Source organism: Plutella xylostella, chromosome 26, assembly GCF_932276165.1.
Source record: "Plutella xylostella chromosome 26, ilPluXylo3.1, whole genome shotgun sequence".
NCBI classification, from domain to species: domain Eukaryota; kingdom Metazoa; phylum Arthropoda; class Insecta; order Lepidoptera; family Plutellidae; genus Plutella; species Plutella xylostella.
Window position 1 is genome coordinate 2,341,205 of NC_064006.1, and position 27,504 is coordinate 2,368,708.

Here is a 27,504-nt window from a genome sequence, read left to right on the forward strand (position 1 = left end):
ATTTTATTTATAACTCCTGGAAAAGTTTGCTCTAGCTTTTAATTTTCTTGGTAAACACTGAACATTATTTAGCGTCTAAGAATATCTAGCAAAATAAAAATACGATAATTTTGTAGTCTTGATAAATACTAAGTAACGGAGATACAGTAAGCATTTTAAATAAAGGTAGGTAAGCATTTTAAATAAGGTTTAAGTTTTAAAAAACATAATTATTACTTCAATATTTATAAGAAAGTCGATTTGGTACCTACTTACTTCTAACTTGTGTATCTCTTGTGAAAATTTGAAAACTTGCTTCAGGAATACGAAATGACAAAACTTATTTAAAATTTTAAATACGATTCATCATCATCATCATCATCAGCCTGTAATAATCCTCAGCTGACAAAGAGCTCACAACGAGCGCCCCAATACTCTTTCCTCGTTTTTCGTCATCTAGCCTACACCGGCTATACCGGCTACCTGTCTAAAGTCGTATGTCCTGCTAGGATCATCGGTTATTTTTCCGGCGCACTGCTAATGCAGATTTAAGATATAGAAATAATGCTGCCGTTTCATCTCCACTACCCATCACGTCCCCACTGCTGGGGCACGGGTCTCCTTCCAATGAAGGAAGGATTTTGAGCCTAGTTCACCACGCTAGCCTAGTATGGGTTGGTGGACCACAACACAAGCAAGCTTAAGCGGAGAGAGTGCCGCCAACCAACAACCCATCCAATGGGTGACCGCGCCATGTGTTGCTTAACTTCAATGCTCAGTTACGATCACTGAAGCTAGCTCGACTATGAAAGCTTTGCTGACCTTTGAAACGAATAAAATATTACTTTACTATATTTGTTGTGCATTATTAATACTACTATTTATTATGTATAATGTTTTTTTTGTCTTTAACTTGTAGTCCTGAATTAATTAAAAGACCACATAAGTTCCAGATATAATAAAGAATAAGAAAAAAAAACCCTGATGAACTTGTATCTTTTGCTAAGATAGCATTGTCGGACTCGTCGATCAGCTAGTTAATACGTCCTATCAGAGAAAAAAAGATCGAGCGGATTCAAATAAATCGCAAAATCCAATACGCCAGAAGCCGAAAACATCAGCCGGTATGAATATTGATGCAACAGCATTACAAAGGAGAAAATTCATGAAAAAATACTTTCAAGTCTCGGTTCTCTTATAAATAGTCGTTAGAAGGTGGAAAGTACGAGCAGTCACGCGAAAACATACCAGCCGTAGCGGACCGAAGTCCAAGCCGATCACGATTAATCAGTTATTCCTAACGGATATTCCGTTTATCTTATTTGAAGTGATCTGCTGACCTAAGCTTACGTTACTAATATAAACTCTAGGGAACTTCAAACCATTTGAAATATTTGTGTATCAAGTTTCTTTTCACGCAATATAATAATAATAATAATAATATTCTGTAGGTACTGAAATAGAGAGAGAAATATAGCTAAAAGCTCACAGAAAATATTAGGGTCATTGGTTTACTTTATGATGTTATACAGATAGTTGTAAAATACTTATGTATGGTAAATAGATATTACTCAAGACAGAGGTGACTCAGGAGGCGATATTGACAAAAACACTTGTATTAAAAGCCACCCCACGTGTTGGGTTCCTGTCCATCAGCCCGCGGAGTGGGAGTTTTACACCTTTCGAGTAGTGGCGAGTAAATGCGAATTTGTATTGAAAGAGGCGAGGGAGACAGTCGCCATCTCGTGGTATACGTGCTGCACGTAGTTCCATGCTAAACAAATTTGCGTCGATTTTCACTGCTCGATCGGTTTAGAAAAGTCTCCACTAGGCCCTCAGAGCAGATTGGGCATATAAACTACGCTTATGGTGGACCAGCAGCCTTAAACTTTTATGCAGCTTCAAACATGCGCAGTTCGTGCTAAGCCTAAGTAATGATTGAGGAATAATTCAATAGTTGAAGTTGTACGTACCTTTAAATAGATTACTTAGTTATCCAATTTAATAATTTTATGGACAAATTAACGCTGATCAGCTGATCGGTGATCCGATTACGCATGGTAACTAAACATGATCAGTTAGTACGTCTAAATTACTCTTATATATTAATTATGTATTATGTACATTAGGATTTAAAGTATAGTGTAGAGTGCGTGGGCTAAAATGTAAATCTGTTTCTATGACGATAATAGTGTTAAATTGTTTTTTTACTGTCGTTATGTAAATTAGTTTTTCAAGTGTCTAAATTACCAGTAATTTATATTTTTAAGTAAAAAGTTTCAAGCGTATTTTCTTTGCCTTTAAATTTCCCGCGAGGTTTTCGGTATAAAAGTAGGCTATGAGTTATTCCGTAGATATTGCTTGTTAACAGAAAGTGAAAAAATGCTGGACATAATGTCGTCATTCATTTAGTAGACTAGATGGTCATGAAATTCGACGTTTTATAAACAGTACTAATGTAATTTAAACTGTTCAAGGCATAAATAAATAAGTATAAAATAAATCACCCCTTTTGCATAATATATTTTCTATCTTCGCTCACATACCTCTGTTTATTTATTTATAATCCATTTATATATTTCTAGTTTACATAGTCATGACTTAGATACATAATTTCTATATTATACCTAGTATGAAATGTAGATATGGTAAGTATTACTACGATAGAGCTATCTCACAAAAATATTTTAACCAAACTGTATTACTTTTGTGCGTATCACTTCAGAATTAGAATCGCAAACATTCGAATTAAAATAAACAAAAAACCCTATTTTAACCGACATAAAGGCTAAAGTGTATTTTCGTTTTATTCTAATGAACTGACAAGAAACAAGAGACACTCGCCGATTGAATGATTTATTTCTTCCGACTTCAATTCATTTGTTTTTTTTTATTTTTATTCGATGAGTTTGTAAATAGATTCATAGCATTGGTTTTCTGTTTTTAGCCTGCTATGAATGTCAATGCAACTTTTGCGTCTGGACTATGTGAAATAATTCTATTTTAGGTAAGATTAAAGGATAGTACCTAATGTAAGTCCAGGAATTACATACAATATACCTAGCTATACCGACCACATCTATTGCAACAAAAAGTGGCTTTCCCAACGCTCTGTATCATTCCCTCGTTTTTGCTTGCAACCTCAAGAAGTCCATAAAAGTTGAGCTAGCCTGAAATCCAGCATAAATAGCACCCCTTATCTGGCCTTTATGTCCGAGACTTAAGAGCTAAATCTCTTCAAATATGCTCAATGTTTAGCTTAGCCGCAATTTATTGTTCACTGGCTTTTTGTAAGGAGACTATTCAGCGGTCACAATGCTGGTCGCATAAAAATCATTCGGTACATTTTGTGTTGGCTAAAGACATTCTTTTGGAAAATATTATTTATGCGTCATTTTCCAACGCAAAAATATACTTCTAATAATATTATGAAATGGCTTAGTTGCCTCAGTTGCCTAGATCGCTGATAGGAGCAATTGGTGGAGGACAAAGGTTATAAACAAGGAAGAAATCTTAATACCGAGATGTAGGCTGAAAGTAGTAGTAGACTGCTATTGATATATTTTTAATCACAGATAACTCTGCAAGCTAAAGTGGCAGGGCCGGGTATATCTTCCAAACAACCGATACCCACCGGTCATTGGAATAGCTGAACGTAACGTGATGAAATAAAATAAATATTATCTACATTATTTTAGCTCTATTTGTTCTCTTTCAGTTGTATGTGTTTGTAGCAAACAAATAAAAAATAAATAAACATAAAGTACATAAAAAAGCTGTGCTAAAAAAAGCTCATTTAAAGCTCAAGTCGCACTTTTTTAAATTGGACGAGTTAACGACTTTCATGGACAGACAATCAGCTTTTGAAATAAAATCCATTTTTAAAACCGACTATTACTAAAGTCTTGTCTTGTTGAAATAGGATAACTTAGTAAATCCCTTTGCAACGGTTAATAAATTAATGATGACAAACTGTCACAGGGCTCATGTTATATTTTAAAAAGTATAGTATACGTTCGTCAATAAAAAAAAATCTAGTTTAGTTCGTTAGTTTTTTTAAGCTACCGTAAACAACCCTCCTGTTTATGACATTTAGAAAACAAGGGCACTTCAGAAGTACTTCAGAATTCAATCAAATCAAACCTCACGCGATAATTGTCGGTCTTTCAAAGCTTTGTCCTCTTCACAAAGCTTCGCCTTAATTGGTGTATTTGTATCTTTGTCTTCAGTGATGGTGCTTTATTGTCTAAGTTTGTATTGGAATCCATATTTCCTTGTGGTGACAACAGTAATATACAGGCTGTCATGAAAGATATTTAATTGATTTTCAAAGAGTAAAGAAAAAGACAGACGCTGTACTTACTGTAAAATTCCATTAGTTTTTTCAGGTGACCGGTTTTGCGTAATCTACACTCAAGTTTCTGCGAAAATGACTAAAAAGATTTTGTGTGTCAACGCAGCGCCTAATCATTTTGGACATAGCAAAATTAACGTAATGAACAAATACTTACAGAAGTGTAATTCTATTCGACTTTTTAGATGGAAAGAAGAAATAGCTGTGTTCAAATAAAAAACTCACGTAAAATTCACGGAATTTCATTGATAGATTTATTGAGCCCTAAAGTGATTTGTTCCACAGCCCTCTCCTTAAATTTGAAATATCGCATTGATTTATGAATGTTAGGTGAGTTTTTTCTTCCAACTCCCAAAAATATTGTGCGGAGTTTTGGTATATACTTACATATAGAGTCCGAATATAATGTACAAAAATATATTGAAAAATGCGAAACGAAAAAAGTTTTACCATTTCACTTTCGACATAGTTACTTTTATCTTAATCATGAATTTCAATGTTCATTTTTGTTTTTAGCTTCATTTCGGTAACCAGATTATTAATATGATGTATTCGTTGCTGTAGGTTTTTTCATATATTTGTTTAGGTAATGAGTCTTGTATTCGCTAGAATGAAAACGATCTCCAGTCTGTAAGTAATTATGATTCCGACCAAATATTATGCTTTGAAATGGCTTATTTCCTACACAAATGTTGATTGATCCTCAAATTAATACGTACAGAATTAACATTCACCAACGGAAATTTTAGAAATTACTGTTTGAAATCAATCTAATGATTGAAGTTTATTTGCTAATTTTAAACAGAGTTCTGTCTGCTTTTAATTGAATGATAGCTTTTGTTGGCGCGTGAATCTGATATTGCTGTTATAATTATAATGTTCAGGCATTTACAATTTAGAAATGCATCATATTCATCACGACCCATCACGTCCCCACTGCTGGGGCACGGGTCTCCTTCCAATTAAGGAAGGTTTTTTAGGCCTAGTCCACCACGCTGGCCTAGTGCGGGTTGGTGGACATCATTATATGTAAGTATAAATGTCGGTCTTATCACTAAAAGCTATCTCCTCCAGACTTATGTTCTACAACTTTGGACATATTATTTTGTATGCTTGTTCATACAAACTTAGGAGAGGCATTATGCCCAGGAGACGACGATTACGGGCTGATGACGATGACAATAGAAACAAAAATACGTGACTGTAAAAGTCACGTATTTTTGGTGCGGTTCAGAATACACCTATTTTCCAATATAAGAAGCAACTTAGTCACTCACTTTTGTTTTATGCATACTTTCACAGACATCCTGTAGGTATATTATTATACCCATAGAACAACATGCCCTCAATTGTAAGCCCACAAGTCTCCCAGTGGCTGTGTCACTTGTTAGCCTATAATCCAGCTGGCTTCTCTCCTTAACTCTAGAGCCGAACATTCAAACACATTAACCTTGATACATAATCACATTTATTGTGTTCAACCTTAAACAAACGACCCCTCATTCAGCTTCCATTCCGCTACTGATCCCTAAAATTTACCCGCGCGGTTCCTGATTCGTGTTTCAATGGAATAGGATACGTTTTCGGTTAAACCTGGTCTTGAGAGGACAATGGGCAGTGATAAACGCTTTTACAGTTGATTTAGTCGATTTCAGTGGGTTCCTGCCTCATTTATTGGTATTGTGCTCGTGGTGGATTCTATGGTCAATCCATTTTGGGTAGGACACACGAAATAATGTTAATGATTTTGTTTTGACAAAGTTGAACGATATTGCTGACAATCGTTTCCGCAAAGAAAGGATGGGGGTGGAATGTACCCACCGACCAATAAAGACCAGACCAAAGTCTGTAAGCTCTTTTCATTACTATAATTTGTTACTGTGGGGGCTAATCTAAATTCGTTGTAGGAAAAAAGTTATAGTTCCTAAAAAATATAATTATCGGTTCGGTATAAGATTCATATACCTACGATAATGAAGAGTCAAATGCACGCCAAGTTTTATTTGTATAAGCTGAGCTTCACTTAGTTTAATGCGTCATAAGTCATAAAACTCATTCTGGTCGTTATTGGTAGATGGGTAACTAACTGGGTATGGGTCCCATACAATTTTGCCCCTTATCCTTTGCAAAAATATACTTCCGTTTTTAGTTTAAAAGTTTTTAATGTAATTTCAACTTATGTAGTTAAAAAAAAAGATTAAAAAAACTTATGTAGTTGGGGAAATTACTGCATTTATTTCATCTTTTACAAAAAGTTTTGAAACATTTACAGATGTCGTATTGTTTTACAGCAGAACCTTTGACATTATTGTGTTGTAATACTGTGACTCGGAAGGTCAACCAGCTATTTTATTTTTGACGTCGTATCATCGCCTACGCACTTTTGCTTGCAATAAAATGAGTTTGTGGAAGTAAATACAGCTGTCAACAGGGTGCAATTTCATAATTCGCGAAAAAAATATTCTTTCTCCATAGTAAAAAGTCACGTTTTCTATGGAAAATTAATATTATTTTTCGCGAATTTTGAAATGCACATATGTACCTAGGTTTCGGGTTAGTATACCCTTTTTGCAACACCCCGTATATACTTTCTGCATTTTTTGTCTTGACATAAACGGTAAATCATCTTTGTGTAGCAGTGGTACAGAGAGAAAAATGTAAGGGAGTGCCAAAAATAAAAATAAAATAAAATTATTACTACGATTTCAGTAAAATACATAATCATACTACCATTAAATAATAAATAAATAAATAAATATGTGGGGACATCTCACACACGGCCATCCGACCCCAAGCTAGGCAGAACCTGTGTTATGGGTGTCGAACAGCTGATATATCTACACAAATACATAGATAGATAGATACTAAATATAAATATCAACACCCAAGACCCGAGAACAAATATCAGTGTTTAAACAAATATCTGCCCCAGCCGGGAATCGAACCCGGGACCTTCGGCTCAGTAGTCAGGGTCACTAACCACTACGCCATTCGGTCGTCATTGGTACAACAGTCAGCGACGCAACCTCCAGTACTTCAGTCCTTCAACAGACATCATCATCATCATCAACCTATAGCAGTCCAGTCATCTCTCAAAGCACGCCACTGGATGTGATCTGGAGGGGTCACTCTATATATGACGAAAAACGAAGTTTCGTAGCGCTGCTGCGCGAGACACGACTCTATTGCGTTTTACCAAATGTTCCGATTGCGCGACAGCTCTCGTTCGTTCATTTTTCATCAGTATAGAGTAGCCTTCCAGTAGCTTTACATACAGAAACAGACAGAGTAACCAGATAAAATTATAACCCACCTTTTTTTCTTCCCTGGACTCAGGCAGAGTCATTTTCTACCATCCGACGACATTTATTTTCCCAAGTGCCAGTTACGTAAACTAATTGTCCTGTCCGTCAATCATTGGGCTTTGAAGTGGGGCGTTTGCCAATAATGGACATTATTGTTTGGACAGCTGATCGACAAGTATTCGAAACGTCCTTTTACGAAACGGGAAGGTATGCTGGAGTTTTAGGGACCGTTCACACGGACAAATGCACTAATAAACCGTGTTATATTGTAATATTTTATACACGGTGTTGCTAAAAGGGAAATTCTGATTTCAGTTTCGGGCTTAGATATACCATGCTGCACATGTAGGTTTCGGCTTAGTCCTTTTTGCAACACCCTGTATAGTTATCTATAGGTATCTATATATTTTTATTTCTGATCGCTGACAGGACTCGGAGTATTATAAGATTTTTTTCTCTGTTTTTAAGAGGAATAAAAATAAAAACACTAGGTTTAGTAAGCTTTTTTTAACCAAACTGAATAAATACTTATTTTATCATAGTATAAATAACTTATAGGACTATTATTTATAAAAAAGTTCAGTCATTACAAGTAAATCATTTGTACTAAAGCAAATTTGTGGACAACTAGACATGACATAACTAAACATAATTCAACGATAAATAACAAATTGATAAATACATTTACCTACATTGATATTAATAATATAACGTAATTTATAGGCATTACTAAAACTATTCAAGACTGATAAACCATAACATTAATCAAACTAAAAGTTGTACTTTTATTACAAACACACATCCACCAATTAAATGAATAACTTACATAATCAAAATAGTCTTTAACTACCAACTAGGTACATCCCTAGGTACATATATTTTGTTATTATTTTTCTTTCAGCATTCGGGTATATATATTTACTAACTAAAATTTACCTTAAAATGTGACACAACAACAACAATAACAATTTTGTACAACAACAAACAAAACAACAAAATGAAAACTTTAGGGTCAGTCGGTAGGTACTTGTGTAATATGATTTTCAGCTTGTGGACCTTGTTAATTTCTAAAGAGGCAATTAGGACTCGGCTATTAATAATATTAAATATACTTATTCAAATCTATTGCTGTCTTGTGCTGTCAAAGCAAGCGAGCAATAGATTTTACTAACCGACTTTGAAAAAAGGAGGAGTTTCTCAATAATTCGTCTGTATGTATTTCTTTACAATTAAATGTTTGGTGCAAGTCACCTTTACTGCCATTAATAAAATATAGGTTTAAACTTGGTTCCCAAAAAAATTATATATTTTATACTTATTATACAGTCACCAAAACGGTGTTATATTAACTAGTGGGTATTCCTTTGTACACAAAAATAAATAGCAAACATCATAAGCTCTTACTTCCAAAACAACTCCAGTAGCCCCTACGCCATCCCGCCAGGGGCGGTCACGTATCCCGGCTGTGGGGTCACTCTAGGTTTAGACAGTGCGTAGGCACGGTTGGACGCCCAGTCCTTGGGGTACCCTGATGAGGAGACGAAGTTGTTGCTATAGCCGGTGCTGAAGTCTGAAGTGTCGGCGCTGCCGAAGTAGGAGTGCATTGGCGCGTGGTGGACCTGGGAAGAGATGGGTATTTGTACAATGATAATATTTATATACAGGATGTTGCAAAAGTGGTATACTAAGCCGAAAAGGTGACTCAGAAGGTGATGCTGAAAAATTTTTGTTCTACGATTATTGAAAACAGTTCCCCATTGTAAAAAGTCACGTCACCAACAAAGTTTCCAAGAAGAAGCGTTTTTTATCGTGAGACTTCTGAGTCCAAAACTCATAGAACAAAAGTTGTTTAGGATGACTCCCTGAGTCACCCCCTTTCGGCTTAGTATATCCTTTTTGCAACACTCTGTATATAAAATAAACTCATAATAGGTATGTACATGGAGCCGAAAGCTACAATTTTCATACTAATACGTTGTCTGCAAGCATTACACCTATAAAAAAATTATAAGTTCGTAATAAAAAATCATATATTTAATATTATAATAGATGCTACTTATGGAGATATACTATTATTCGAACACGCACAAATAAGGTATATAAGAAGATAATTTAATTCTTCTCTTAAAATAAAATGAGGGATGAAAACAACATTCTTTCCAATTTACTATTAATAATACTTATAAATATTTAATTTGTCTAATGTTCTATCAATTTCGGGTTTCAAAAATCCCGAGAGACACAAAATTATACGGGCAATATAAATTACAAAAAAAAATGAGAGAGTAATCTATAAAAGGAAAATAGAACTCGAACAAATGCTTAGAGAAGAAAACTATTATCGTTACTATTACATTTTCTGAACAAATAATTCATAGATTTCTATCTCAAGAAATACAATATAAATTGTCTAAAAACATAACAGTCCAGCCATCAGGTTAACATACTCGTAATTGAAGTAGCTATTACATAAAATGAATTATTATTTTCTTATTGGATATCGACAATTGTAACAATAATAAAACACGAGAAATTGGATATTTCTTTTTTTTCTCCACAGTATTTTAATTTATCATGTAACTGTTCTGGAAACCTTTCTACATTACCCACTAGGTACAATCATTTTCAAGACTTATCGCATTGAATTTTTCGAAATCGATACTTACTGTTATGTCCCTATATATTTTGAAAAATGCCTTTTTAAGAACTTTTTTTTATGAATCAAAATTTTATCCTTTGTCAATAAACCACTCCATTTATTAACAATAATCAAGTTTATTTTTATCGTCCACATGTATTTTTTTTCTCACGTTCCCGATAATGTTGAGGTAAACACATCGAAGTAATCAACACATGTAAGAAGTTTGAAATTGTTTACGTGTGGCACGCCAACTCTGATATAGAAATAGGACAGCATCTATCAATGAGATTATTATCTTTACCTTGAAGAATCATTACCGTCTCTTTAAAATGCTTTTAATTTTATGCTACTTTGTTAATCAAGAACTATAGGCTCAAAAGTACTTAATTCTTGATCAGCGATAATTCAGCCAAACACAAAACTGGGTTCATACTTAACTGGTACTTTACATTCTCATGTGCTATGTACGAGCTTTTACTAACGAAGTTATCAGGGGAAATAACGGGTTACAAGGCCAATTACTGTGCTATTTAGATGTTTTACTGTAAAATGACGTCTGAATCGGTTTAGGCCCGGGTCTCCTATTTATGACGTAGGTCGCGTCCAGCGTCACGCCGTAGGCTGCGTCACGATGCTCACTACGTCTACGCGCCAACGTCGGCGTGTGAGGGAGACCGCATCAGTACATTTCTATAGTGAGCATCGTGACGCGGCCTACGGCGTGACGCTGGACGCGACCTACGTCATAAATAGGAGACTCAGCCCTTAATTAGGTTTTGGAGGTGCCTACACTTGGATAGTCAGCGACTGACGCTAATCTAATTAGCGAATCCTTGCACCACAGTGAGAAACCAGCCGTGCGTTTCTATAAAGCTAATTGTCAAAACTCGATTCTGAATCCGGAGTGAGTTTTTAAATTGTTATTAGACACATCGAATTTCGAGATTTTGACAAATAATGTATGAGATGACATATTACTGTTCGAACGTAAGTGAAAGGTGAAGGGAGAATGAAGATCGAAGTGAGATGTCTGATTTTACAAAATCGCAAGGCAGGTCCTCTTGCGTTTGTCAGTAACTCAATTTGAAGAAGCGATTATTCTATCTACTTTCACAAGTGACAGGGATACGATACGAATAGTCCCCTCATGACAAATTTTAAGGTATTTTAAGGAAGTTTTGATAGTCAAACATTTAGAAACACTTTCCGGAACTGAACTGAATTAGGTACAACTACATTAATATGTAATTTACACATTAGAAGAGGGTCCACAAGGCCCAATACGTTGGTGAAAGAAACTACTCCCATAAGGTAGGGCTACAAATTAAACGAGACAGTTAGAAAGTATTGCAACAACTTCTCAATCGAACAATTATTTCAATTATTCATGGAACTACTGACCAATAAAGTCAAACCACGAAGACTTTGACCACATAATTTGACCAAAATGAGAAAGCCCGTCGGAGCGATAAATTAGTGTGACCAAATTCGTCATAAAGTTTGTGACAAGCCGAGATTTTGTGGGGGTTTATGCCCGTATGATATTGGGTATAGTTAAACTATGCCCGTTTACGACAGATATAAGGGCAAAGTTGGACGTATGAATGTCAGTGGTGACCACACAATCAGTGTTAAAGTAGGATCAAATAAATAAAGATACGGTGATACAATTTCCACGCCTATAGGCAAACCAATAATTATATAATCATATTATTATTATCCTTACCTTATTTATAAATATTGTGTACATCGCTAAAACATCAGAAATTAAAAATTCTAACTCCCATCCAACTGCTATGATATACTGCTATTCAATTATTGTTAAATGCAATTCAATCCTCGTTCTTGGTTACTGGAAAATATTATTATGTACTTAATAATACATTTACATTTATACACTGCCTGTGTGATCGAGTTTTTCTCGTAAAAGAGAACGGTTCCATGTCAAGATTTTATGATATAAATGCAGGCGTGCCTCAAGGGTCTGTTCTTGGACCTACGCTCTACTCCCTGTATACATGCGACCTTCCAAAAACTAACGGTCTTATTCATAAAAAGTTACGGGAGACCTATAGGCCTGCTATAAGCAAATGTCAAAAAAACTTTATTCATAAACGATCAATAGCGCTAAAGAACTCTCCAACTGATTCGTAAAACCTTGATATGCTAAAGTTGGCTGGACCCTACTATACACCTTCCGTAAACCTCCTATTGTACAAAAACATGGCGGCCGGTCAACAGCTGTTATGCTTTATTGACGATTTGACATTTGTTGTGAGTTAATATTTGCTGAAAATAAGTTGCCATGGTAACGTAAAAATTTATTTATTTTTTGTTGTGGGTTTTGGCTTGGCCACTGCGCCTTTAAGCCAACGTAAACTTTTTTAAGTGCCGCGCCGTGGCTAACATAGATAATAGAGATTGATAAATGAATGAAAGTTTTCGCTATTTTTGTTTATGGTTTCGTCAGACCGGCAACTTAATAGGGTAAATGTCAAAATGTTTGGTCTGTGAAATCTATTATACCTTTTTTCACGAGGAAAGACATCTGACAGGACCCTTATTACATTCGAATAAGGGTAGTTTTTGTTTGTATCAGATGTCTTTCCCCGTGAAACAAGGTATAGCATCACTATAGTTATTGAAGGTTTACGGAACGATTATGACTAGAGATTTTTATGAAACCTCAAATAGGCTTAAAGTGTTCCGTAGCTATTGAGCTCAGGAAACCTACTTTAAGGTTTTTTTATGAATAAGACCGTAAACATACTCTGACTGCAACCTACGCTGACGAAACTGCGATTTTGGCTAATAATTCAGACCCCTCCATGGCCTCGTTTCTACTGCAATCTGAACTGGACGAAATAAGCAAATGGTTAAGCGTATGGCGTATAAAATCTAGTTCCTCAAAATCAACCCACATCACATTCACACTGAGGAAAGGAAATTGCCCTGAAGTTAAGCTGGCAGGAGAACCACTCCCACACTCTGATTCTGTCAAGTACCTGGGAATTCACCTGGACCGCAGACTGACCTGGAAAACGCACATAAAAAAGAAAAGAGATGAGTTAAACTTGAAATACAGAAGTCTATGGTGGCTGCTCGGAAGAAAGTCAATGCTATCATTAGAAAACAAACTTTTAGTTTACAAGACTATTCTCAAGCCAATATGGACAAATGGCATTCAGCTCTGGGGCAGTGCTTGTAACTCTAACATAGAGATTCTATAACGATACCAAAACTTGGTTTATTACCAATAGAGAAGTCCACGAGTTCCTAGGAATGCCAACTGTTAAGCAAGAAATAGCTACATCATGCTTCAAATATAAAATACGCCTGGACAATCATCCCAATCCCATGGCACAAGATCCTTCTACACAGCCACAAACGTCGGCTTAAACGTCATACAATACTGGAGCTGGACGAAACCTTTGCTTCCTGCTGATTGAAGAGTACTTGTCACTGGACAAGTAACTCTAAACGCCTGATACCTCCATCAAACCTACTTTTGGTTAAGGAACCGATCACAGATTAAAATCACAGAAAAAAAATAAAAAATTATACACTGCCGGGCAATGAAAAAAATACATTAACATTGGGGCTTGTTTTCATCTTTTTAGCGTGCAGTCGGGTTTTTTGTTTGTTAATAATTATATTTTTAGTTGGTGATATCCTGATGCCCTGTTAAATGTACTTCATTTTTACAGAATGCGTCATTAAGCTAGCAATTTGGTAATTTTCTCAATGGAACATTTTCATTGGCCGTGAGTGTATTTTCTGGCTCTTAGGGGTGCTTTTCTACTAGATATCTTATGTTCCACGCTGCGTTGCTATGGATGTATTTGATAGCCATCAATCCAAATAGGAGAGAACTGGTGGTTGGTCCACACCACATAGCATAGAACTGGTGGGAACGGATTTCATTCACATCATCGCACCATAGGAGCATAGCACATCTCTGGTGGGAAGGCACCTTTATACTTTTATGAGACAGGCTAGTACTAAAAGTGCTACGAAAAGTTGAATAATGTATCTTAGGACTGCCATGACATGACAAAGTGAATACATTTCATAAAATGATACACGTCATGTTCAATTTTCGTTATTCACAGCTTTTTACCAAAGCAAAGAAAAAATACAGCCCTCAAAAGAGATCGCTAAACAAAAGACGAAACATATTAAATTAGGTCAAATCTTTACAAATTCCCATCTAACCGAAAATGTTGAAGATTTCTTGTGACAAGAATATCCTTGGGTTTCTTTTCAATATGCTCAATTGCGTAAATCTATGGTAATGGGGAAAATACATGCACAGAAAACCCCCAAAAGGCCTATCACATTTAATTTACTCATTGAAAAGTCCAATTTGTATATTTCCGAGAACTCTACTTGTTAATATAGGACAAAATAAGGTACGGTAAACACGTTTTTTACGTAGTATTAATAAATATACAGGGTGTTGCAAAAAGGGTATAAGTACTAAGCCGAAACTTACATGTGCAGCATCGTATATCTAAGCCCGAAAATGAAATCAGAACTTCAAAACTCGCGTTTTTTTTTATTATTTCTCATAGAAACTATGTTGGTCACGTGACTTTTTACTATGAAAAAATAAATTTTATTATTTGAATAAAAATTTAATAAAAATATTTATGTTTTAGTTGGTAGTATTCTGATGCGCTGTTAAATGTACTTCAGTATTGCAGACGGCGTCATTTAGCTAGCCCTTTCCATTAGGAGTAATTTGTTGGTATAATAATATGACTGGAACGTTTTCATTGCTCGCTGGTGTATTTGCTACCGACTGGCTAAGATGAAGATTAGGTTAGATGCGCTCTACAAATTTTATTTAAAATATGATGGATCGGGCGGCTAGGATGGCATACGAGGCGCGACCCGTTGGGCGTAGGCCAGTCGGTCGCCCCAAATATCGCTGGAGAGATGAGGTGGAGAAGGATCTGCGCGAGCTCAAAGCGGACAAATGGCGAGAACTTGAGCAGAACAGAGAGAAGTGGCGTCTTTTGGTAGCGGAGGCCAAGATCCACTTCGGGTCAACGAGCCATCAAGAGTGAGAGTGAGTGAGTATGATTGTGACCCTCCGATCTTATCGATTTTCATCAACATTGTACAAATTACAAGAATCTATCAAAAATATGATTACCTTGAAATTACCTAAGTAATAATATCTAATACTATTTCTACACAAAGCTACAGGAAACGATATATGAGAAACTCTATTCAATAGGATCCGAATATCCATCAAACAAAACCACTTACATCATTTTTGTATACCTCTTAGATACACATTTATACTCTTGTATGTTAGTTATAGATGTATATTTATTTTAATAATATATGTTGCGATGAAAGGGTGTATTGTATTATGGTTGAATATATTCCCTTTGAAAAAAACACAACATAAGCCTGTTGATAAAAGTAGCTGCCTACTCGGTTTTAAGATACAATATCATCTAGGTACACACTACCTATAAGACCTCTATCGCGAACTTAATTGTTTTAAATATGATAAGTACTTATTAACTATTCATTACAAATTCGCGATTTTGACATGCAGACACTTGAATTTCCAATCAAACAACATTTATGGAAAAGCTGTTTCATGAGTATTTAGATTATATAACTTTACAATGAAAAAGCAATCAATAAAAATCGATCCTTGTTGTCTTATTTTTCACCGGTAGTGCCAAAAACTTGCACTTATAATATATGGTATACTTAGGCTGATGATGATGCTAAACATACTTCGCAAACTAAAAAAAAACGAAAGATCCTCTTACCTTACAAGCCTTAAGTGTGTGAAGCAAACTCGGTATCAGTAAAGCAGCTGCCAAAAGCAGTTTCTTGATTAAAAGAACTGCTAATAAAATCGGCAGCAGCAGAAGTTTTGCCTTCAATACTGCCATGAGAGTCAGGAATGGGATGACTAGCGCTAGCTTCTTCCTTTTCCCTCTTCCTTCTTCTGAAAGAAACAGAGGAAACAGGTATGAGTGTAAGTGGTTTGTGACCTTCTTGCCCCTAGTATGTACAACTGCTTTGACGAACTAGAGTAGGTACAAAAAAAAATATCAAAAACACAAGTAAATATACTTATGTACGTCCTTTGAAGTTCTAGTTTAGAAAACCTATATAAACGCTCTTTTAAGTTATTATAAAGGTAACGAAATAATAAGTAGAGCTCAATAATTTATACAAAGTGATGGTTCAAATCCCGATACTTTGGTTTTCTTCCCTTTAGTAGGTTCCCTATTAATTATTAATTATATTTTCCTCCAAAAATAACTGACAAATCCAAAACAGCATTTTATCTTCAGAGATGAAGTTACAAAATAACATTTTAAAATAGCTGCTAATAACACAGTATTTTTGTTAGAAAAGTTTCAGCTTATTTCGAACGTAGTCATAACAAACGAAACAAATGGAAATAATAATAAAGATGCTTAAAAAATAAATTCAAACGAGACATCGTTACTGACATTATTGTTATGGCTGGATGAGTTTGTTGAGAGAAAATCATTCATTATGTATTTTTCATGTCTGCCTTCCTAAACGTGAGTGAATGTAAATTAAAAATCCTAATTTGGAAATATCCGACATCGTATGTTTTGCAATTTAAATAAAAGTATTTTTCTGCCAACATTTTACATACTTTTTATACAGGTGTTGGTCCTGTCTAAATTACACAGAGTGTTATGTGCTATAGGATGTTACATGCTTAATTTTATGATACATGCATGTCCTTGTACCAACAGAAAAAAAGTATGGCCCTTTTTTTTGAAACAGCTGTTTAAATTTTTTTTTTTTTTTTTTTTTTTTTTTTTTAAGATTTTATTATCACTCCACAGACTTTATGTCCGTGCCTTTTTGAGAGATCAATATATTGTGAGAGTTTGGTTGTTTTTTGTCTTCATCTTTTAACTACTCACTACTCAATGTGGAAGCTTATAATATATATATTTTATCTTTTATATATATATACCTATATATTATTAATAATTTTTTTTTTTTTTGCACTCCTGGAGGAAAATCTACACAGACACCTGGGAAGGGGACCCAGGTAGTGTCGGCCTTTAACCGACTAAAAACCCCCAGTTGTGCATTTCTTGTTTTTTTTTTTTTTTTTTTTTTTTTTTTCTTTGTTTCACACAGTCACACTTACAATTATAATGGCAACAAACATTTGAAGGGTAGGGCCAGTGTCAGCTGTCTTCAGAGAACTTAACAGACGCCTGTCAGTGGCCACACACTCCTTTTGTCATCGCTGTTGTTTTGCCTGGTGTTAATGGGTGACAGTGTTCTTAAAACTATCTTAATTTTATTGGTTAGTTCTTATACAGATAATATTAATTCATGATATACTATACAATACCTACATATCAAAACTATACAATACATGCTATATAGGGTAAAAGTACTAGTAACTGGCACTTTAAGCGATTTGCAACACAAAAAAATAATTTAAAAATTAAGTATTGGCCTGATTTAAGCTCTGGTAGGCTTGAATTACTGGCGATAAGACGACCAACAATTATAGGCATAAATTGTAAAGATATAAGATTAATATTCGATTTTAATGAAGTTTATATCCGCTACCCCCAAAAAACCTAGTAACTGGCAGTAAAAATTAGTAACTGTCACATGATGTTTCAGTAACTGGCACCTTTTAAAAATCATGCAATTAGGTCAATAAGTACTCTAAAATCAATAATATATTTGATATTAGGTAATGTACAACTACCTGTCTAGGTTCTGTACCGGTAACACTCAAAATCACCGGTGTAATGGTCGACTTCTACGACAAAATGACAGTACAAGTATGCGACGAATCGTGGGTCCATATGGATGCAACAAATCGAGAAACCCTTGGATTTGGAAACGGAAATGGAGAAAGCAAATGCTTGTTGACCTTGATGTATTCATTCAGCAGCTTGGGAGAAGTGACCTGGCTAAGTTGAAGACTGCTGACGGTAGTATGATTGCCTGTAATCGGAAATTTCATGGGGAAGTTGAAGGTTTCTACGGCTTTTAGCTTCACTTGCTCACTGATTACAGAGCTCCATTAACACGCCACCACACTAACGATTTCCTAGACGTCGACAGAGGTAAGATTAAGATAGTCCTCAAACAGCTCAAAAAGGACAAAGCTCTGGGTAAAGACATAGATAGTACAGCGCTTTTGAAACCTATTACTATCCTTGAACAGCCTCAGAAGCTCTTCAATTCGCCTTTTCATACTGGCACAACACTGGAGGCGTGGAGCAAGAACTTGGTGTTGTTCTTCAAGAAGGATGATAAGACCTTATTAAAGAAGAATAGACCGATTTTTTTTATAAGTCATGTATAAGTTATTGTATAAGGTCATCACGAACCGTCTTTCTATCAAGTTCTTCAAGGAAAGCCTTTGATTACATCGAGACCTGGGCAGTTCTGGAATCCCCTCGTTATATCGAGGTGTTGAGATGAGATGCCTTCCAAGTCCAGGACCACAAAACAAGAGGAGACAGGGGGGTGTTAAATTATATCCCGAAGCTGTTTACCAATGCATTGGAAATGTCTTCAACCCCTATCACATCGCCATTTCATGTTATCACAGTGGCAATCTGAAGAAACTCAGTAAAATGCTTTGCGGCCTTAGTGCAGAAACAATATTATTATGTCTACCTTGGACAAACTATTCGACTAGGCTTCATTTTCGAAGTTCCTTCTAAACTTCGAAAAGGAAGCTGCAAGGTGCATTCAACATGTTACTGGATTGGACTGATATGATAGGGAAAGTTTTGACAAATTTTCACATCAAAACCTGAAGGCCAAGGTCTTCAGTCAGTGCGTCTTGCTGGTAAGACGTGGTTGGATTGGTCCACCGATTCAAAACCGATAAGTGGGCATTAGAAAGACCTAAGCTTGGTGGTTCTTTGAAGGACCATATCAGAAATGAGGTAATCCGTAAGAAAACTCGAGTGACCGATATAGCTCTTAGAATCAGTATGCTCAAGTGGCAGTGGGCCGGCCATAGCTGCTGAAGAACCGATGACCAGTGGGGCAAACCAGCTCTAGAGTGGAGACCACGAACAGGCTAGCGTAGCGGGGGATAGCTTTAGCTGGACCAAAGACCTTATACAGCTGGCCGGTGGCTAGATGAGGAAGATCAAGGACAGAGTGCAGTGTCACTGCTTGGGAGAGGTCCAGCAGTGGACAATTACAGACTGCTGATGATGATTGCCTTGATTTTAGTGATTTTTCTGAAAAGAAACATGAAATAAATGTTTACCGCACCAGTAAGTGCCAGTTACTGGTGCGTTAGAAAAATCTATGCAAATTAGTAACTGGCAGCCCCGTGCCAGTTATTGAAACAAAGCTAACTAGACACTGGGGGTTTTTACAGTGCACTTTAAATCGTATTTTCTGTCGATAGAAGGCATAAAATAGCTTAAAATTACAAAACCCAAAATATTAGTAACTGGCAGGGGGGTGCCAGTTACTAAGTGAAGATATAAATTACATTTCAGTAACTAGCACCCTCAAATATAACTCAAAAGCAACCAAAATCACAGTAAATCGGGCTATTATGATATTGTTTAGACCTTTCCCTACTTCCTTGTTATTGTCACTTTATAAAAAACTTATTTATTTTCACAAAAACAGGCCATACAAATGTTGCTGTCTCCTTAAAAAAAACTTAACACACGAGCATTTTTTTGGCGATCTTCGCCGCTTTGACTGAGATAATTTCTAGCGCCGGAAAATACCCACCTAGCGGTGTAAAATTAAACTGTAATATCAATGAATGATTGGAGATTGCTGTAGACACATCAAAGATGGCCTTACTATATCCAAAAGCTTAATATATTTACTTTTATAGTCATAGTGCCAGTTACTGACGCATGCCAGTTATACCACGATTTACCCTACTATACATAACAAAACTATAAAATACATGCAATACGGTTTGGCCGTCAATATAAAATTAAAATCAAAATTCTCCTATTCCGCTCCATTTTGCGTTGCCAAAAGCCTTGATTGCTGGGCAACGACCTCTTTGTCCCGATTTTTTATTGCCATCTTTAGGTTGTACTCGAGGATCCGTTTCTTCGGTGCTGTTATTGCCGTTTTAGCGAGGTTGCCGATAGCGTCCTCGGTGTCATCCGCATAGTAGGTGCAGGCGGAGGTGTGCCTCGACAGCGCCACTACTGCGTGAGGTATGCTATCGTGCAACTTTATTTTATCTTTTGTTTTTATGATAATGACGGATTCGTACGTCAATCCCTGTGCTTCGTGTATGGTTAAGACGCGTGATCCCGTTCCTTCTCCAAACCCTTGGCTGGTCAGGGTCTCTTTTTCTTCCTGTGTATGCGTCAGGAATAGAGTGTTGGTTTGGGATTTTGGAATTGCTGCGTCTGTAAACCTTTTCAGCTGCAGGGATTGGATACGCGTTGTGGCTGCGTATATGCCTGAGTATACTTCTCTTAGGGCGTATGCAACATCCATGGGGTTTCTGTATGAGCACAACAGCTCCTGGGTGATGTTTGCTACCAGTGTTGGGCGACTGTACCTTAGTTCGAATAGGTTCTCTCTGTCTATGTACGGTAGCTGGTTGATGTCTCCGATTAGAGCAATATCACTGGCACGGGACAGGCGGGCGGCAATTACGATTGCCCCGAAATGGTTCATCAGGGCCTCGTCAATTATCAGGCGTTGGCATCCGACATGTTCTCTAAAGCCGTTTACTAGGACTGATGCCATCGTACGTACCCTAGTTCTAACCATGTCCCCGATCCTATGCGCTAGCCTGTTTCGTATATCGACGGCCGCCTCAGTTGTCGTGGTGATAATGGTGTCTTTGCTCACATCGAAGTTATTTACCACCCAGGTTGTCTTCCCACATCCAGGTACCCCGTTCACCCAAGCGATGGTGGGCATCGTCCAGCTATTCCAGGTAGCGTTAATGGTTTCCGCTTTTGCTAGGATTTTGTCCTCTAGCATAATCCTGGTACACTGAGCTACGACCACCATTTGGTTGTTGTGTGGGAGAGTGAGTTTCGGGATGTTGCGTTCCCAGGGCACGAATCCGCATTCCTCGCTATAAGCCGCCATATACGCTCCAGTCATTTTGCCTCTGAGGACTTGGCAACTACTGTTATCGTATATGCAGGCTTCGGCCTCCTCGAGTAAAACTTTTAGCCGGCTTTCGTTCTCTTGCCTGTAGGTCTGCATGATCGTTTTGCAGGACAAGAGATTTACCTGCTTTGTGGCGGTTGTAATTGCCATAAATTCGATGGCGGCATTCTCTAGATGGTCGTTTGAGGTGGTAGCTGTTTTCAGCTTCGGTGGGACCACCTGGCCCATATCCGCTCGAGTAATTTTCCTCTGGGCAAGCCTTTTTCCAGTTTTAGGTTCTCTGGAGATTTGGCGCCTCTCGGGTGTCCTCTGTGGTTTTCCTATAAGGCTTGAGGCAGCTGCTTTAAAAGCCTGGAGGAACCCTTGGACACGCCCTTGCAATGTTAAATTGTGCATCCTCCTTTCCATGTTCCGTTGTTCTGAAGCGGCGACAGCCCCAGCGGTCATCCTCTCCTGTAGGCGTTCAGATCCGGTGACCAAGTATTCGGCTTGTTGGTGGCAGTTGTCAATGCCCCTCGCAAGTATATGACCTTTGAGAAAGCTTAGATCTTCGCCTCTGTCCTCGTACATGCTGTTTACATGTTTATATGAATGTATTATGAGCAAAACTACTACAAATCGACCGATTTTGATAATTCTTTTTTGTTTTATATTTTTCGTCAAACTAGACGTAACCTTTCAGATACCTTAAACTAGTTCCTTCCGCAAAGCAAATCAAGTCACAAATCAAAGTGAATATAATCGATTATTTCACAATTTATTTGGCATTGAATTGTTCGAGCTTAGGCCGATGAGTTTCGATTCTTTGCTGCAGGTTCCCGAGTGACACTAATAATTAAAATTGTTTTTTTTTTTATAAGCGTCATCGAAGTCTTTCGACTTTTTCTGGGCGGCAGCAGTAAAAAAATGGGTGTTTGAATCAAAATTTGACTCATTTTTAAGGCGTCCGACAGTAAATTAACATCCCCTTATTCATAAAAAAGTTAGTGGATGCTTTAGCTACTGAACTGATTTGTCCCTCTCCGCCAAAGAACAAATTGTTCTCTGTCAGAGAGAGACAGAACAGTCCAATAGCTAAAGCGTTCATTAACTTTTTTATGAGGTGGACAGCGTTTAGCATGTGTCCAAATTTTGGTGGTAAGGCTCTTTGGGAATGTAGGTGCAGAAAGTCTAAATCTGACGCTTGCAATCCTCTCATATACCTGACAGTTTATTTTATAAATTTGGGGGTAAGCATGGAAACGTCTATAGATATTACTTGAATTAAATATAATAAGTTCGGGCAAGCATGAATTTCCCCGTTGGTACTGTAAGTATGTATAATTTACATAGGATAGGTATTATTTTTACTGCTGGGCCCTGATATTCTTTACGGTAATGTTTCTGAAAGGGACGAGGGATAATTAATACGATTATGAGGGCTTTAGAAGCCCACATTACGAGCTTTAGCAAATTCAGATAAAATTATTATTCCCGGTTTTAATTAAGTGCGTTAAGCTATTTAAATATGGATTTATGCGTTGCACAATCTTTTTAGCAAAATTCTATGTCAAAATGAAGCAATACGGGCTTTTGTTATTTTTAAAACGAGTGTCTTTGTCCACGGCAGCTATGTCAGTTGAAAAAATGATAATTATACATAGCATACATATTTTATAATAAGCAGAAAGGTGAAAAGATGTTCGAGTAGTTTCTTTCGTATTTTTTTCTCCTCATTGACAGAGCCTTTCTGACGTAGTAACAGACTCAAATTTAGGATTGCGTACTGTATAGGTAAAAATAGAACCCTTATAGAATCACTTTGTATTCTGTCTAGCCATTTTTCCATCTCCCGTCCTTTTGTATCAGGAACGCGTTAATATGTAAAGTTGAAATTTGGACCATTATTATATTATTATGTCTATGGTCACTTGAGTTCGTTAAAAATAACAAGCGTCCTATTTTGTCGTAAAAATCACCTACAGAACATAAAAGTGGGTATAAAACACAGTTTTTCACCCAAGAATCTGATACTGATGTCAACTTAAGAATAGAATTCAGTTCTGTGATTCGCTGACCGCTGAGACCCTTAAAACCCAATATTTTTTCAGGAATCAGCATCTGATTTAAACAGAGCATATTGCACCAAACCTCTTTAGTGCAGCAAGCAAAATTATGATTTGGAAGAGAAAATCTTGTTTCAAAGAGAACAAATAAGGCCAGATACTTTGCCAAGTTTTTTGTATATGCCGCCAATTTGGCTTGCAAAAGTAACAAGATGAAAAATGAGCCAAATATTTTTCTCTCCAGCTCCGATAGCAAAAGTTATCAGGTTGCGCAATTTCCGGCCAAAAATTGCGAAGGCATTTTTCAAAATTGTAGAGTTACTCTTAGTAGGACTCACGTACTTTATTTAAATAAAAAGATATTGCAAGAGATTCATATTCATATTTATATACCTACAGTTATAACTGTCAGTTTAAAAGGGCTTGCAAACCATCAACAACTTTTGCTTTTTGACAATAGTTAAAAATCAGCGTGCGCCGACATTACCTCTACAAACACATATTACGCAAAAACCGCACTGCGCCCACAGCCTTAGCAAGAAAGTTCTTTGAAAGGGCGCTACTATGAATAAAACTACAAACCTATCTAACAGCTCTACATAGTTCTGTGGTTCTCTTTGCTCTATTTGTTTTGAAGCAGCTGTTACTCGACCACAAAGTTAACTTTTACTCTTGGACGTTTGTAAATTATGATTTAAGTTCTCCCCTTTCAAGAACTTCGCTGATTGCCAATCCTAGTTAGTCGAAAGTGAATTTATACTGTATTTTAGATACTAAGATAGCTTTCGAATACTCCCTAAAACATTATATCAATGTATTTTCTATTCTCTGTATCAATTATTAGTACGAGCAGTCGCGCACCAATCTTGAATAGAACCTCTGTGAATATTATCTTTATAAGGCATTGACTTATAGATATATTAGGTGCTAGCGTAAGGACAGGCCCAACCACACTAGAAAAGGACACCCTCGTGTTGGCCCTAAAATCACATAAATCTGTCTGAATTTGTATGAATTAGGGCCAGCGCGCGGGTGCCATTTTCTTTAAACAAAATGTTCTGACGGGCGTATCCTTCCTTTGGAAATCATTGTTATAAGGTCCGAAATTCCTTCCTAAGCTTGGACTGCTTTCCGCCACGGTAGTTCACTGCGGGTAGGTGGGCTTACACTATTCTCACGATATTTTCAACGTATGACTATAGTTTAGGTAATTGAACTTAAATTCAGAAGAACGAGAATGCGAAGATCGTATCCATTACACCACTACGGCTCTAACCAAACTAATCTAAGACAAGACATATACTTACTCTTTTTAAACTTCATTCATTCATGAATTATACAATATCAATAAAAAACATATGATAAAAAACAATGTACATACCTACTTTTTTAATAAAGAGTCATTCGCACATCAACCTTGGTTTGACTAGCACGTCCTTACAACAACATAAAGATAAGTAACTCAAAATAAGAGTGTCCTCCTTTTTTAAATTCGGTGAAAAAGCTGCCAGAAAAATTCGAGCCTAATTAATCCAATTGGTGATTCCTGAACGCCTTGGGACGTTGGGCCGAGGGATTCAATTAATATCAGAAATACGGCTTTCTGCGCCTATTGTTCCCAGGCTTTGTTTTGAGAAAGGGATTTCTAAAAATAAATTAGGTATCAGTTTAGAATTATTATGATTTACACGCGAGTAAGTGTTTGGCTACTTTTAAAAAAAGTTTTTATATTTACGTGTTTTTGGTTTTGTAATTTTGAAACTTAACTCGACAGTCTGAAATCTTTTATGATACCAAAAAAAGTTGTACATACTTAGGTCTCTACAACTTATTTCTTCTGTAGCTACTTAGTTATTAAAAAGCTGCCAGTTACATTAACCCGTCAGTTGTCAAAACATTGTCATAAATGCCTAATTAGTAACATATTCTAGTCTATGTTCGTAACCCCCTTATTCATAAAAAAGTTACTGAACGCTTTAGCTATTGAACTGTTTTGTCACTCTCTGACAGAGAACAATTTTTTCTTTGACAGAGAGTGACAAAACAGTTCAATAGCTAAAGCGTCCAGTAACTTTTTTATGAAATAGCTATATCGTAAGTTTCGTAGCACAAAAGAGAATTTATGTAACTTATCTTTTTGTGCACATTTTACGCTTGTGACTGTAATAAAGGGTTAGTCAGTGGCACCCATTTAGCAGTACATTTGCATTCACATGATAGGTTAAAATATGGATCGACGTTTTATTGTTTTATTAATGAATCTAACTATTACTTGTAAAGTTTCCAAAGGGAAAATATTATACATTATTATAATTACTTACCTTCAACATCGTCTTCAATAGCCCTCGCGCCGTCTGGTAGTGCCACCCTCAAGCCTTTAGTCTTGAAGAAGTCCTTGACCACTTTCACGATATATTTCGTCAATTCTGACCATTCTGACAACAGCCCTCTCCCTTCGCTTACGTTCAAACTCACATCTTGAGCATCAAACTTCCGTATAGTCTCTTCATCTAAAGGAACAAAACTTATCATATGGCTGGCTCGTATTGTCTCGTTGGTCACTTTGGGGAAAATTGCGTTTTTCGCCAGTTTTATAGCTTTGTATTTGACGCAAGATAAGGCTTCTCCGTGTAGATAGCAGGCGTCTTTTACTTTTCGTAGGTATCCCTCTTCTTTGCGTTCTGTTTGGTGGGTTAAGGTTATGATGAATATGATGTGTATGGCGATGATTGCGGCGTTCGCGGCCATTTTATCTAAATCTGTAACAATTAGATGGAAAATTTATTGTTAAGTAGGCATTTTGATGACTGTGAAATAACAGTATAACACGAATCATGTTACGTGAGTCAAAAGTTCATACCTATGATCAAATTTTTAAAAGTTTTAACTACCTAAATAGTAATCAAGTCCAAACATTGTACAAAAATCTCAGAATAAACTGATTTATATGAAAAAACAGTAAATAAATAACACGGACTTCGCTAAACTACTGTTACTAAGTATAGCTTCGTGAAAATAGGTTCTGACAGAAATGTGTTATTAAAAATCAACCTGTATTACAACCCGTGCGTTCGTTTATATTTATATTTAGTTAAGCCAATTATTTACCCCTGCGAAAGACCTAAAGGTGTTGTAAATTGGATAAAAGAAAATGTGTGTTTAAGTAGGTAGGTAGGTATTTGTAGGTAGATATTAAAGCACGGGTTATTAGCTGGTGATGATGATATAACCGCCACACGTACGGTCCAAAATCAATGAAATATATTATTTTTTCTACCATTAAAGGGTTGAGACGGAGATGGCGGGATGACCTGGACAAATATGATAATAACTGGGCTGAGGTTGCACAAGATCGAACGGTGTGGAAGGAAAAAGGGGTGGCCTTTGCCCAGCAGTAAGAAAATAAATATGCTTTTTTTTTAATGGGTTGAGGGTAAGGGTGGATGTTTTACTAATTTGTTGGTTGTACTTTGATAACTAGGTCGCCAGAGGTTCGTGGTGTACTTGGAAACTCGCCTACAGTTTCTTCGACCATTGACTAATAAATAAAGACGTAAACTTAGTTACCAGTTCTGAAGTGTGTTGTTGTTGTCTACACGAATTTGCAAGCGGTTTAGTGATCAGTTAATCGCCGGTTTCACAACTGAGAATTAACTTAAGTATACTTAAGTATGAATTGAATTTATGAGCTTTAATCAAAATGTTGTATAATATAGTAATTTAAAATTTAACAACTTTTAAAAATACAGAAACACAAATGTTGTGTTAAAAGTCCTTTTTAAGTTAAAATAAATAAATAAAATAAATATGTGGGGATATCTCACACACGGCCATCCGACCCCAAGCTAGGCAGAACCTGTGTTATGGGTGTCGGACAGCTGATATATCTACACAAATACATAGATAGATTGATACTAAATATAAATATCAACACCCAAGACCCGAGTACAAATATCTGTCTTTAAACAAATATCTGCCCCAGCCGGGAATCGAACCCGGGACCATCGGCTCAGTAGTCAGGTCACTAACCACTACGCCATTCGGTCG

The 27,504-nt window shown here is 36.5% G+C and overlaps 1 protein-coding gene across 1 annotated transcript; it reads right to left on the bottom strand.

Annotated features, from left to right (window-relative positions):
- Positions 1–9,062: 9,062 nt before the first annotated feature.
- On the bottom strand, positions 9,063–27,192 carry LOC105385699. Its single transcript, XM_038111704.2, has 4 exons — positions 27,025–27,192; positions 25,779–26,216; positions 16,078–16,259; positions 9,063–9,257 (listed from the first exon to the last, which is right to left on the bottom strand). The coding sequence occupies exons 2-4, from the start codon at positions 26,203–26,205 to the stop codon at positions 9,066–9,068; spliced, it is 801 nt and encodes a 266-aa protein (XP_037967632.2). The 5' UTR covers positions 26,206–26,216; positions 27,025–27,192; the 3' UTR covers positions 9,063–9,065.
- Positions 27,193–27,504: the final 312 nt, after the last annotated feature.